The sequence below is a fragment of the Peromyscus leucopus genome, chromosome 17 (assembly GCF_004664715.2).
Source record: "Peromyscus leucopus breed LL Stock chromosome 17, UCI_PerLeu_2.1, whole genome shotgun sequence".
Classification (NCBI taxonomy): Eukaryota; Metazoa; Chordata; class Mammalia; order Rodentia; family Cricetidae; genus Peromyscus; species Peromyscus leucopus.
In genome coordinates this window covers 9,252,008-9,264,456 of record NC_051077.1, presented here as the reverse complement: position 1 = coordinate 9,264,456, position 12,449 = coordinate 9,252,008, and the positions used below count along the sequence as shown (strand labels likewise).

General features: G+C 40.0%; 2 protein-coding genes across 2 annotated transcripts; one reads left to right on the top strand and one right to left on the bottom strand.

Moving 5' to 3' along the window:
* Nucleotides 1-3,311: 3,311 nt before the first annotated feature.
* LOC114701850 (beta-defensin 12) lies at nucleotides 3,312-6,851 on the bottom strand. The gene is made up of 3 exons (XM_028882045.2): nucleotides 6,742-6,851; nucleotides 6,346-6,387; nucleotides 3,312-4,305 (listed from the first exon to the last, which is right to left on the bottom strand). Exons 1-3 carry the CDS (start codon nucleotides 6,809-6,811, stop codon nucleotides 4,181-4,183), a joined length of 237 nt encoding a protein of 78 aa, XP_028737878.1. The 5' UTR covers nucleotides 6,812-6,851; the 3' UTR covers nucleotides 3,312-4,180.
* Nucleotides 6,852-9,061: 2,210 nt separating this feature from the next.
* On the top strand, nucleotides 9,062-11,802 carry LOC114701862 (beta-defensin 106A-like). Its single transcript, XM_028882056.2, has 2 exons — nucleotides 9,062-9,296; nucleotides 11,565-11,802. The coding sequence occupies exons 1-2, from the start codon at nucleotides 9,248-9,250 to the stop codon at nucleotides 11,756-11,758; spliced, it is 243 nt and encodes an 80-aa protein (XP_028737889.1). The 5' UTR covers nucleotides 9,062-9,247; the 3' UTR covers nucleotides 11,759-11,802.
* Nucleotides 11,803-12,449: the final 647 nt, after the last annotated feature.

Sequence of the window (12,449 nt, the reverse complement as noted above, 5' to 3'; positions counted from 1 at the left end):
AAATTGTTAAATCTTTCAGGCTTATGCATATGTAAGGCTGTGAAGATGGTATAATTCTTAATATTTCTTCCATAATTATTCATGGTGGAAAAGCCATATGTCTTTGTACTACACAGATGGCTTTAATTTTATTCTAAAAGCAAAGGAGCCACTGTGGAGTTTTGTGCAGGATAGTTATCTGGAAGAATAAAAATTAACATCCCCAACAGAGTGAGTGCTTAACACATCAATTCTCACACTACTAATAGTAAATTAATTTCTGGGAAATGCAGAGTTGCAGAAAGGATTCGACAGATGCAGTGAAGTCGGGTACACTTTGGAGAAAAGGAAATGTCTAGTTAAGGAATGAAAGTATGGTGAGTTAACTGTGATTTTTAATGTGGTAGTCTTGACCCTCAGTGTGAGATAATGATGGAACCTTTAAAATTAGGGTTTAAAATCCCACTGTGGTGGTACATACCCTGTCCTAGTACTCAGGAAGTGGACACAGAGAGTTTCAGGCCAGCTTGAGCTACAGAGTATCAGCCCAACTGGACCTCATGCAGAGATTCTGCCTCAACAAAACAAAAGTAAAACCAAAAAATATGTGCAGCTTAGTGTAAGTTAATTAGGACACTGGGGACCCTGTCCTTAGGAGGTTCTTATGGGGACTCTGGCTGTTCCCAGAGAGTTTACTATGAAATAATAAAAATGTCCCCTCCTCCCTTCCCTGTTCTCTGGCTCCTTGAGGCACAGCATGTCTTTTGCTCTCATCCATGCTCCCCTTCCAGGATGCCATCACCATGATTTGACACAGCCTGGGAGACCTTCTATAGAGCTGTATACATGAGGTCACCTGATCTTGGACTTTAGCCTGTGAGTAAAATAAACTTTTCTTTACAAAGTACCTAGACTCAGTTGTTGTGTGATAGAAAAAGAGACCAACCCAAGGGCTCTCTTCTGACCATTCACCCATACCTACTCTCAGGTAGTGACCCTGTTCCATGCTTTATGAGAGACAAATCCGGAAAAGGAGGTGCTTACAACTCGCATCACCCCCCTTCAGGCTCGGAAACCTCAGGCTCAGAGGCTCTGCCCTCCTTTTGTGCACCTTCTCCAGGATCCAGGGTCTCCTCATGACCCCAAGTGTCACTTCCTTTCCATTTCCTGGGTAAGACTGGTGTCACTTAAGTAACCATAAGTGCTTTGCATTGGCAAAGCAGGGGAGGTGTCTTGAGAGTGAGATTCCTTCCCACTGAAGGGCCCAGGGTGGAAAAGCATTCGTGAAAGCTTAGGGAAACTTTCTCCAGGTTCAGCTGGGCAAGCTCTCAGAGCTTTTGCGGCCACCGTCCAAGAGGGCCTTAGTGACCTTTCAAGGTGGCAGCCGAACTTGTATCCTGGTTTTGTTGCATTTTTTGCTATACATTTTAGTTGTTGTAAGTGATTGCCTCTTGGATTATTATTAATGTTGTAGTTCATACACAATTTTTATTGCTGTCCTGTTTTTGGTGGTGTGCAGAATCCAAGACTAATGGGGAAGTGGAGACTTCTGCCAAGGTTCCAGAGAAAAGCCTAAGAGGCACAGACTGAATTCCCTGCAAAGAGTCTTAGAACAGGCTTTGTACAAAGCTCTGGGAGTGAAGCTGAGACCCAGGGTGTTAGAAATACCAAGAATGTTGGAACACTGCCCCCCCCCAAAAAAAAAGCTGCACTCGTCTAAAAGAAGCTGTATATGCTGCAGGAGACAGACGAGGGCTACCCAGACCCTCTGGAGTTCACATCATGTCACTCCGTGCCCCAGATGCCAGGCTGGATTTTGGTCTGTGTTTGGGCCAATTCTTCCTTGCTATCTGCATGATCCTTTGGGGATGGAAATGTTTTCTCTGTGACATTGTATATCGGAAGCATGTCACTTTTTTTCTTCATGTTTACAGGTGTTCACAGCTGAGAGTTTTCATTGGATCTCAGAAAAGACTGGACATTAGAGTTTTAAGTAGCATCAGTTTTCCCTTCATGTATTTTAGGGTTCTGCTGTTAGGTATGTATTTTTTTTATATTGTATCTCATCTGTTGGATTTACACTTGGGTGATAAAACATCATTGTCTCTAGTAACAGGTTTGTTGTTTGTTGTGTTTTTTTTCTCGTTTTTTGTTTGTTTTTGTTTTTTGTTTGTTTGGTGTGTGTGTGTGTGTGTGTGTGTGTCAAAGTCTGTTTTACATGCCATTGGTCTAGCATTTGTTTCCAAAATGTTTCTTTGAATGTAAATTTTAAGTCATCTTTACCATTTGTCTACTGAAGGTTGTGGTGGTATCCTTTTTTCCTCCTGCATTTTACTGCAATTTAAATTTTTTAATTTTTTTTTTTTTACTTTTTTTGCTATACATTTTAGTTGTCAAAAGTGATTGACTTTTGGATTATTATTAATGTTGTAGTTCATACACAATTCATTTGGTGTTAATGCCAATTTATTTTCAATAGTAAACTGGAACTACAGCCTCATTTCCTCAGCCTCTTTTTTTTTTTTAAATGTAAAAAGTAAGTTGGGAGTTCTGAAGTGAGAGATTCTCTTGCTCATATTGAAGGATGAGACTGCCACAGACAGGGATAGCTGTGAGCAGGGAACACTAATGGGTCTTCAGTTACTAGAACTGATGCGGGATGCGGTTGGCCCTTGACCATGCCTTCGGACCTTTTGACTCTGATGGCATTGAGTCAACGCTTTAGTTGTCAGTTTTGTGAAACTCTGAGCAGAGGAACCATCTACACCAGACCCAGATGTCTAACCTGAGGCAGTTTGAGACAGCATGCAGCGTTTTAAGCTGCTAACATCACAGTGTGCTGTTATACCACTAAATAAAAAAGCAATAGTATTTTAAGGCACATGCATTTTGTAGAGGAATGTTTGCATGTTCTCACAAGGCAGTAAGCAGTTTCCCAAATGGTTCAAAGTCTTTCTAATTGTCTTTTTCTGAATTCATTTCATCCCTACCTCATTCCCAGAGCTTTTATGCTAAAACCTCTTTATGCTGAGGTCTTTCCCCAATAGGCCACATCCTTAGCTGTTTTCCACTTAGGATGGCTTCAAGTCGATGAACCGTGTGATATTTATATGAGCCATAGGAAACACTCAACTTGCTGTGTGTCCTAAGCACTGGCTGGCAGGAGCTGTATCTGTTGTGGGGCTGCCAGCTGGGAGTTGATAGAAAAACAATAGCTTTAATATGGGAAATACCTCTGACAGGGAAATATCCCTGTTTCTATTCCCATTTGCCATTTCCCCAGCAGACGTTATTGACCAGAGTCAGGCCAATGTCAGAGACCCTGGTGGATGGAGTTTGTATGACATAGTGCTGAAGTTTCAGAGTCAAGAGGGAATGAAAAAGAGAAGAGCCTAAGTACAGGGTACACTGAGCATAATATTGCCCAGGTCCATATATCCCCATAAAACTGATCAAGTATAAGCCCCATGGCAGAGAATTTTCAACCTTAGTTTTTGAAGCTACAAATTGTATTTCACAAGGCAAAAGTTATAGTTTATCATCTGCATATATCCTATGGAAATGAATATTTTAATTAATCTCTAACCATTTTCTTTTGCAGAAAAAAAGAACAATGCAAATTCAGTAGAGTAGGCATTAACAGAGAAGATGGGAGTTGTTTTAAAAATACATCATAATAGTTATAATCAGTGAACAATACATTTCCTCATCAAGAATATTCTGTACAACTATAATAGCATCAGCATAAAGGAATATGGCACTTTCATTTGCCTAACAATCCCATGATAATTAGTATGTTAGAGAGATGTACATAATGAGGTGATGATGTACACACTACCCCATGTCTCCCAGCTCTAGCTTCCCTTAGGCAACAGTCCTGCATCTCAATTTCTTCAAATACAAATAAGAATGATAAAGTTGATCTTTCAGGTGACCCTGAGCCATATGAAAAAATTCTGGAGAGCAGATTTAACTTACAAGTATTCTGGAAATGTGAAGTAGAAGTAGATTGTGCAAGCAGAAGGCATTCATTGCTGTTTTGATTTTTATCATCTTAAAATTAAAATGAAGCACAGAAACAAAAGGGAGGTGAGAAGGGAACTGAATCGTGCCCACTGTGGCCCAGGTAAGCCACAGAACGTCTTGCCTTAGACATCCATTCAGTAGGGGCCTAAGGCCCAAGGAGCGTTGGTCGGTGTGTTCAGATCCTCTCCCGACAGCAGAAGAAGTTTAGCTTGCACTTTCCTGCAATCTTCTCAGTATCCAGACATGCCTTCCTGCATTTCCCCCGACCGAGCCTGCATGTCTCACACACAGCAAATTCACCTGTGCCAGGAAAGAGCTGCTGAGATCTTTGCTGGAACTTTCTGGGAATGGGAATAATATCTAAGGCCACCTAAACAGGCGTATGTTTTGCATGTCTGCTTATGGAGAGCATTTTCTAGAATTAGCCCAGAGGCTTTGGAGATGTCTCAGGAGGTCAAGTGCTTATTGTGTAGGCATGAAGACCTGAGTCTGATCCTGGGCTGGATCCAAGCTAGGGAGGCAGAAACATTTGGATATTGGAAACTCAGTGGTCAACCTGAGTTTCAAAACACAAGGTGGATGGACCCTGGGGAATGACATCTAAGTTCCACCTCTGGTCTCCACACATATATGAACATACACACACACACACACACACACACACACACACACACACACACACGCATGCACTCACGCACGCACGCACACGCACACGCACACGCACATGCACACGCACGAAAAGCACTACCCCATAGCTTCTGCACTACACAGTGTGGAGTTAAAAAAGTTAAAAACAGAGGCAATCATCATCCATGTCCCCCAGGTGTTTATTGTCTTTCATGGTTCTAGTATAAATGACAGAATAATATCTGTTTTTCGGAACAGTAAAATGCACATATGCTACTACTGAAAATTTACTAGATGAAAGCAAGAGGAATAGCTTGTGGTTTCAAATCCTTGAAGCTGGAATGAAAAATTTTAGTTTCACTTCTTGTTTGAGCCTAGTAATGGCTGTTCTTTTCAAAAAAAAAATTGATTTACCTAGTCCTATTCAACTGAGGGACATACTGGAAACACCTGTGCACATTTTTAATTTGTCTAGTGGCCAAACAAATTAACTGCGTGATAATGTTTGTGCTGTTGAGTATTTATTTGAAAGGGTACATTAATGATTAAATGGCATAATCCTTGTGTGTTTGTTAAGGCCTAGAGAAGTCAGTAACTCATGACTTCTGTATTCCTCACTCTGGAATATTGTCTGAATCTATCCAATTTAGTGTGTGTGTGTGTGTGTGTGTGTGTGTGTGTGTGTGTGTGTGTGTGTGTGTGTAAAGAGAGAGAGAGAGAGAGAGAGAGAGAGAGAGAGAGAGTCTTATGTGTAGGGTTCATGGACCCATGTGTGTGCATACATAGAAGCAGAAGAAGGTATCGAGCATCCCCTCGCTTCTATTACTCTCAACTATAGTCCTTTGAAGCAGGTTTTTTTTTGTTTGTTTTTTTGTTTTTTGTTTTTGTTTTGTTTTGTTTTGTTTTTCGAGACAGGGTTTCTCTGTGTAGCTTTGCGCCTTTCCTGGAACTCACTTGGTAGTCCAGGCTGGCCTTGAACTCACAGAGATCTGCCTGGCTCTGCCTCCCAAGTGCTGGGATTAAAGGTGTGCTGAAGCAGGTTTTCTCTTTGAACCTTAGCTCATTTTTTTCTAGCTGAGCTGGCACATAAAAAAATCCTATTGAACCTCCTGCTTCTGTCCCCACAGTGATGGGGTTATAGGCTCAGGCAAGACTGTGTGGGTTCTGGAATCCAAATTTGAGTCCTTGTTGTTGCACAGCATGTACTCCTAACCAGTGAGCTATTTCTCCACTCATCCAAGAATATTTTAATATTTGTTTTGTGTGTACATTGTGCTGTCTTCCCATGTAAGAGATCTCCTGTACATACCCAAAGCTCGTGGCTAACCATTATAAACAGCTCTTCTGTAACAAAGGTGACTTATCACCTAAACTATTTTTACCATTCTACTTGATCCTCCTTAATCCAGCAGCATGCATCTGTGCAGACCTCATTCAATTTAGGTTGTAAGATGAGGGAAGCTATGGTCTTTGGGTAGTGCTAATTGGTGGGGGATGAGGTTGAACATAAGCACCATAAGTTAATAGGAAAGTCAATGGAAAAAATCTAAATATGATCATGAACATAAAAGTAAGAGAAGTTGGAGCCAATGGACCAGAACTCAGTCCTTTCACAACTCCCTCCCCTTCTTGGCTTCATCAGTCAAAGATCGTTAACTAGGACTGCATCCCTAAGAGAAAGGGAGAAAGTACAGGTAAAAAAATATCAGTTACCTGCTGGAAATGACTGAGAATACTCAAGTCCTGCCCAGGACCCTAAATTTAAAGCAAAATACATGTTAGGAAAGAATATTAAAGCAAGGAATGACATTATATAAAACTTCTCCTACATGTGACATGATTCATAAGAGACTACCGATGTTACAGCTGCCATCTTTATTTGAGTCTTAAGATGAGCATTCCTGAACTAGGAAGACCAATATACAAAGCAAAAATAAAATAAAAATGAAAGCTCTATTCAGATGGCTCTTATGATATATTAGTACAGTTCCAAGAAATATCTGGGGAGAAATTTACTTCCAATTTCAGGATGATACATAGAAGAGCCATTGGGTTTCATGATCTGCCCCCCATCACCCATCAAAACCCCATCAACTTTTATTTATTTACCTGATGGCAGTTGGACTATAATGAAGAACAAAGCAAAAGCAAAATAAAATATTTCTCTGCTCAGGGCCATGTTTGAGGGAAGATTCTCCAGAACACAGGACCAAGACTTCTTTGAGGGGACAAGAAAGCATTTATATTTGAAAGTAGTGGGTTATGTTCTTGGTCAGTGAAGTGAATCAATAAAGAAGGCACAATTACATGCCCCATTTGCCAGGATCAAGAGCTGGAGCAGTGGGTTATAACCCTGGAGCCTGCAAAGTCTTATTCCCCAACACCTGACCAGCCTGTAAATGGAGTAGATGTTTGTTTAAGACTGGTAAAACCCAGGGCTATGCATGCTTCTATTGCAGGAATCTAGGGGAGAGGATCATGATAGTTCTCCATATTTTCCTGAGGACCAAAGCACATCTATTGCCTTTGCAGCATGTCCTGGGGATCTGGTATGATCACAACACAGAAGTACTCTGAATGCTCATGCTGCTTACACAGAGCATTGGTGGGACTGGAAGGCAAATCCACAGATGTGCACACTTACCTTCTCATTCTCATTGATGTATTTGTAAATGTTTTAGAAGAATGTGAGGAGTAACAGCCCTTTTGCTAAGTTATCTTTGAATCCTGTGCTTGTCAGACATCACATCACAGACCAGTTATAACCACAGCAACCTTTAATAATTAAAAACATGGATATCAAAAGGAATATTCGTGTCACTCCCCAAAACTGTGTCCTGTTTATTGCCACCTTGATGCTTATAGTTACATGATGTTCTGGTCATCAGTCTTGGAGACAGAAGTAGGCCTGGAGTCACAGGTTTGCAAACAAGCAACTCCAGAGACTGAGGCAGAAGTATCATAAGCTAACATCTTGTCTGGGCTATTCATTGAATTCATTGAGTTCAAGGCCTGTATAAACTTTGGTGAGATTTTTTATCTAAAATACGTAGAAAGAGGACTGTGGTAAAGCATTTTCTTAGCATACACAAAGCCTTATATTAAATTCTCAGGGTTTCTCTCTTTTACACACACACACACACACACACACACACACACACACACACATGAAAAATGTAGACTATATAGTAAATTGGTAATTTTTCAAACCTCAGCCTCCTTATCCTTAAAATTGGGTTAGAATTATGATATAAGCCTCATCGGACATTTGAGAACATTGCATATGGCATAGAAGTGCTTAGCAGAATGCCTAGTTATTATTATTACTATTACATTCATATTTCTATATAACCTTGAATAACCACTCTGTTAAAGTGAGCATAGTAATACGCCACTTCATGACATCTTCTATACCCATAGATCATCAGCCCTCACCAGAGAAGCTTCTTCTTGCATTATATGGTAGTTAATACAGACCTCCAACATTGTACAATGTGCAAAGAGTAAAAGCCTTTGGAGCTGTCAGCCCTTAATGGGAATTTCTTTTTAAATCACACTCCTCCATTCAAGGCTCAGGGCTCTATGTGGGAGAGGGGGTGGGAAGATTGTAAGCACTAGGAGCAGTAGTCAGCTTCAAGGGAACTGCTCCATACACTCTAAGGCTGATGATGCACATATGAACTCACAAAGACTGAGAGTGTGCACAAAACCAGCACTAGTTTAAGCCAGATAAAGCTCCAGCATATTGAAGTGGAAGTGGGCACAAAGCTCAGTTCCAGATGAGAAGCTGTTTATTTGTAATTGATAGCTGCTGGAAGAGGGAAAATCAGTTTTTTTTTAAAAAAAAAAACTGGAGTGACACTGGGTATATCAACCACATTCTAGGACATGCCTTGTGCCCAGGGTAGTTGTTCAACACAAATCAGACAATATGAAGTTGGCTGGGTAGTGGGGAGGATCTGGGAGGAGTTATGGGAGAAAAAGAGTATGGTCAAAATATATTGTGTGAAATTTGAAAAAAAAAAGAATGAAAACAAACAAAACAAAAAACATCAGATAATGAAAAATGATGTAAGTAACACTTGAAATGGGTTACATACAGCAAAGTCCAGAATTTAAAAACAAATAACAGAGTTCATGCTTAGGCTACTTGTTTGCCCAGTGTGGACAGCTCACAAAAATTGAATCTGGTGTTCAGAGTCCACCTGACCACAGTACATCAGTTCTTAACTGAAATACTGTCATATACTTACACTCCCACTATACCTGAGAGCTGGAGTCATTAAGGAACACAGTCAGGATTATCAATACAAATGACTGGACTCCAGATTTTTCTCCCATGACATCTGCACCCACTCATCCATCTCTGCCCACCTCTGTTCTCCTCTCATGCCGATTTTCCTTCTTGGGAACTTTCCAGAACCATAAGAACAACCAACTGTAGGCTGAGGGACACCCACTGAGGCAGGTAGGCTCCATGCAGCAGGGCATGGGTTTACTCATTCTGATGAGCTTCACTGATCAAGACTCTGTTCAGTCTGGAGAAATGTATAAAGGTGGGTGTTGCTGCCTTTTCCCACGGACATTGTGCTGACCCCTCACAGACCTCCAGGTCATGAAGACAGTCTTCTTTCTCTTTGCTCTTCTCTTCTTTCTGGGTCCAGGTAAAGAAAATAAGCTTGTTTATAGGGAGGGTGATCTGAGGTGCTGGCCCAGACACAAGGTCCTTCAAATGCCCAGGTGTGATTAATCCTAGTATGTAAGGATATCTTTAGTCTGTTGGCCTTGAAAGAGAACAGTTGTTGCAGAAGGTAACTTTCCTACAATGAATCACCTATTCATCAGTAATCATGTATTCATACATTGCATTTTCCATTAGCACCTGTGAAAAGTTGTTTGAGTAAGTTAAAGGACATCAAGAAAGGTGCTTTTTGATGACTGGGTTTATGATTATTAACAAAAATAATGGACAAAAAATTAAAGGGGGAATTAAAAATAAAAACCCAGATGTTTTAAATGTGTTTTAAGTATTGAATAAAATGGGCCATAAAGATATAAAAAAGAAAGATGTGGAAAAAGAAAGTAATAGAGCTATGTATCCATGTCCATAACAGCATCAGACAAAAGAACACACTGGAGACTGCCTATCTGCATATCTAAAAATCAATGCTGTATTGTAGACGCCTGATAATAAAATGCATTTAATTCTCCATAGCCAGTGCCTTTAAGAAAAATTCTGTTCTACTTTTAATTTAGTGATATTCAGAGATATTTTTCTTTTTGGTTTAAAATATGTCTGTATTTGGAGACAGAGACTCAGACAGGTGAGGGTTCTTTTCAGGGACATACAGACAAGGCAGTATTGGTACTCTGTGTTGCACAGTGAGAACTGTGTGGGATATCCTTCTCTATGCTTTCTCACACTTCTAGCAAGTTTGAAAAGATGTAACTATATTCTCTCCAAAATTAAGGCACAGGGACTCTTCCTAATTCCAGGGAGCTGAATAAAAGAACTTTGGGGAGTCAAAGAGAATCTAACATTACTCTGGGTACTAGTGATGTATCAGCCCATGTGTGTTGCTACTGTATGTGTCCCTGGTCTGTGTTGTGACAAATCCATGTGAGTGGATTCTGCATCAAAATATGAGCATCTAGACTTTCAGTGGATGAGTGGTGTCTTATGCATCCTCCTGGCACTGATGTGAACATTGAGTATTAAGTTCACTCATATGTATTATATAATTATCATAATGCAAGATTATTCAGTATAAAATATTGTACCAAATGTACCACATATGCATAAACTCCATTTGAACCCATTAGAAAGCTATAGGCAAAGATCTTTTGTTCCAAAACTGCTGGTTCATCACTGAGAACTGGATATGCTACAAGGACTCTTGGAAAATAAAGTCCTGAGTCTGTAGTCTGACATAGCCTTACCATGTTAGGAGAGCAGAGAAAATATGGAATACTGCAGTGAAAGCCAGAATTCAAGGGGCTTTGAAATGTGGGTCACTTATACTTGTGAACTGATATTCTCACAGTAGTTAATGGCTAGTATGTCTGAGAGTAGTCACCCTCTGGGTTGTAGGTTTTGCATAAATTTGTATTAGCAGCTTCATGCATTCATATCACATGGAATTTCTATACATTGGATACCTCCACTGCACATACTTCAAGTCAGTAACACATGAGATTTTGATCCTGGTAAGATGGATTGTCTGTTTTTAACAGGCAGTGGTCTGCTCTTGTGAATACTATGGACAAGGTGCTAATGCAAGGACTAGAATCTCAAGAAAAACATTAACAGTTTCAGGGAGTGTGTTTCAACTACCCCCTCCAAGTGTATGACTTTTACAGTGGCATCTTGGTGGAATGTGATAGAGAAATCAGATCTTTCTCCACTTGGGCATTGTGATGGCCCATTAGAAATCCATAGACAAAGATGTTCTTTGGCTTCAATCTGCCTGGGCCATCATTGTGAATTGGATATGCCACAGGCCTCTTTATTTTCTGACTACTCCACTTTCAATACCAATTGTGAGCTATCTCCCCATTCTCAAGTCTTGTTCTCAACTCTGACAGAGTAGCAATTTTTGAAAGTATGTTAGAGAAGTTCCTGGCTGTGAAAGTATTTATGAGTTGAATTGGTATTTTTTCCCAGTAGATTTATATAAAATAATATCAGCTTCTGTCTTCCAAAGTCCCAATCAAAACCATCTGGGTGTTAGTTAGTTCTTTCTGCTATTTCACCTTGTGTGACAAAAGACAGAAATATCACATAGAAAATAGTTCTGCTAGTAACTCATCTACTGGAGGACTAAGGAACTTAGCCAGAGCTTGAAAAGAGACTCTTGCTGATGTCATATATCAATAATTAGCCACAATGGAAAAGAATTAATCTGGGTGGGGGGATTTCTTCTTTTGTGTAGCCAAGAATGCATTTTTCAGTGAGAAATGCAGCAAGCTTAATGGGAGATGCACGAGTTACTGTCAAAAAAATGAAGAACTTATTGCTCTCTGTCATATGACTCTGAAGTGCTGTGCGATGGTCCAGCCATGTGGGAGATCAAAGGCAATGACTCAGCTGAAGATGTGGCTGCATAGAGAATCAAAGATGCCCTAGCTCTGTCTTTTGGCTGTGGCACCTGCAGGAAGCAGACACTTCAATAAAAATAAATGGCTGCTTTTCTTCAGCTTGTCAACTCCTTCTTTCAGAAGTCCAAGAATGGCTATCTAAACTTTGTGGTTTCTCTGTCATTGCATCTATAGTTTTGTTGGGAGGTCATTGTCTCAAAGAGGTGATACAACAGCCCAGAACCATGTAGAAATAGAGAGGGTACACACAGAAAAGTAAGAAACAGCCCACTTCTATGATGCCTGTTATTTTCTATGGTTATCAGTAATATAGTAGTTGGCTTTAGTTGGCACTAATTGTATTTTTATATCTAGTTTGTTTTGATGTTATTGCTGTTATGGTGGTTTGTTTTCACCTGAGCGATGATAGGGATTAAGCCCTCAAGAAAAGACCCTTCACAAATGTGATCCCATAAAAGCTAGAGTTGATCCCCATTCCAGCAATATACAAATTACAAGTTAGAAACATGAGAAACATGAAAAAGCAAGGAAGCATGATTCCTCTAAAAGTTCACAGCTCTGAAGTGGTTAATTTCAAACATTAAGATGGTTAGAATGGCAAAGAATTCAAATCTACATTTAAAAACGATTGATAAATTCACTTCATATTCAAATAAACAGAAAACTGAAGAAAAAGGGCAATTGATAACCTGGAGTTGGATATCAACAAGTTGGGTGAG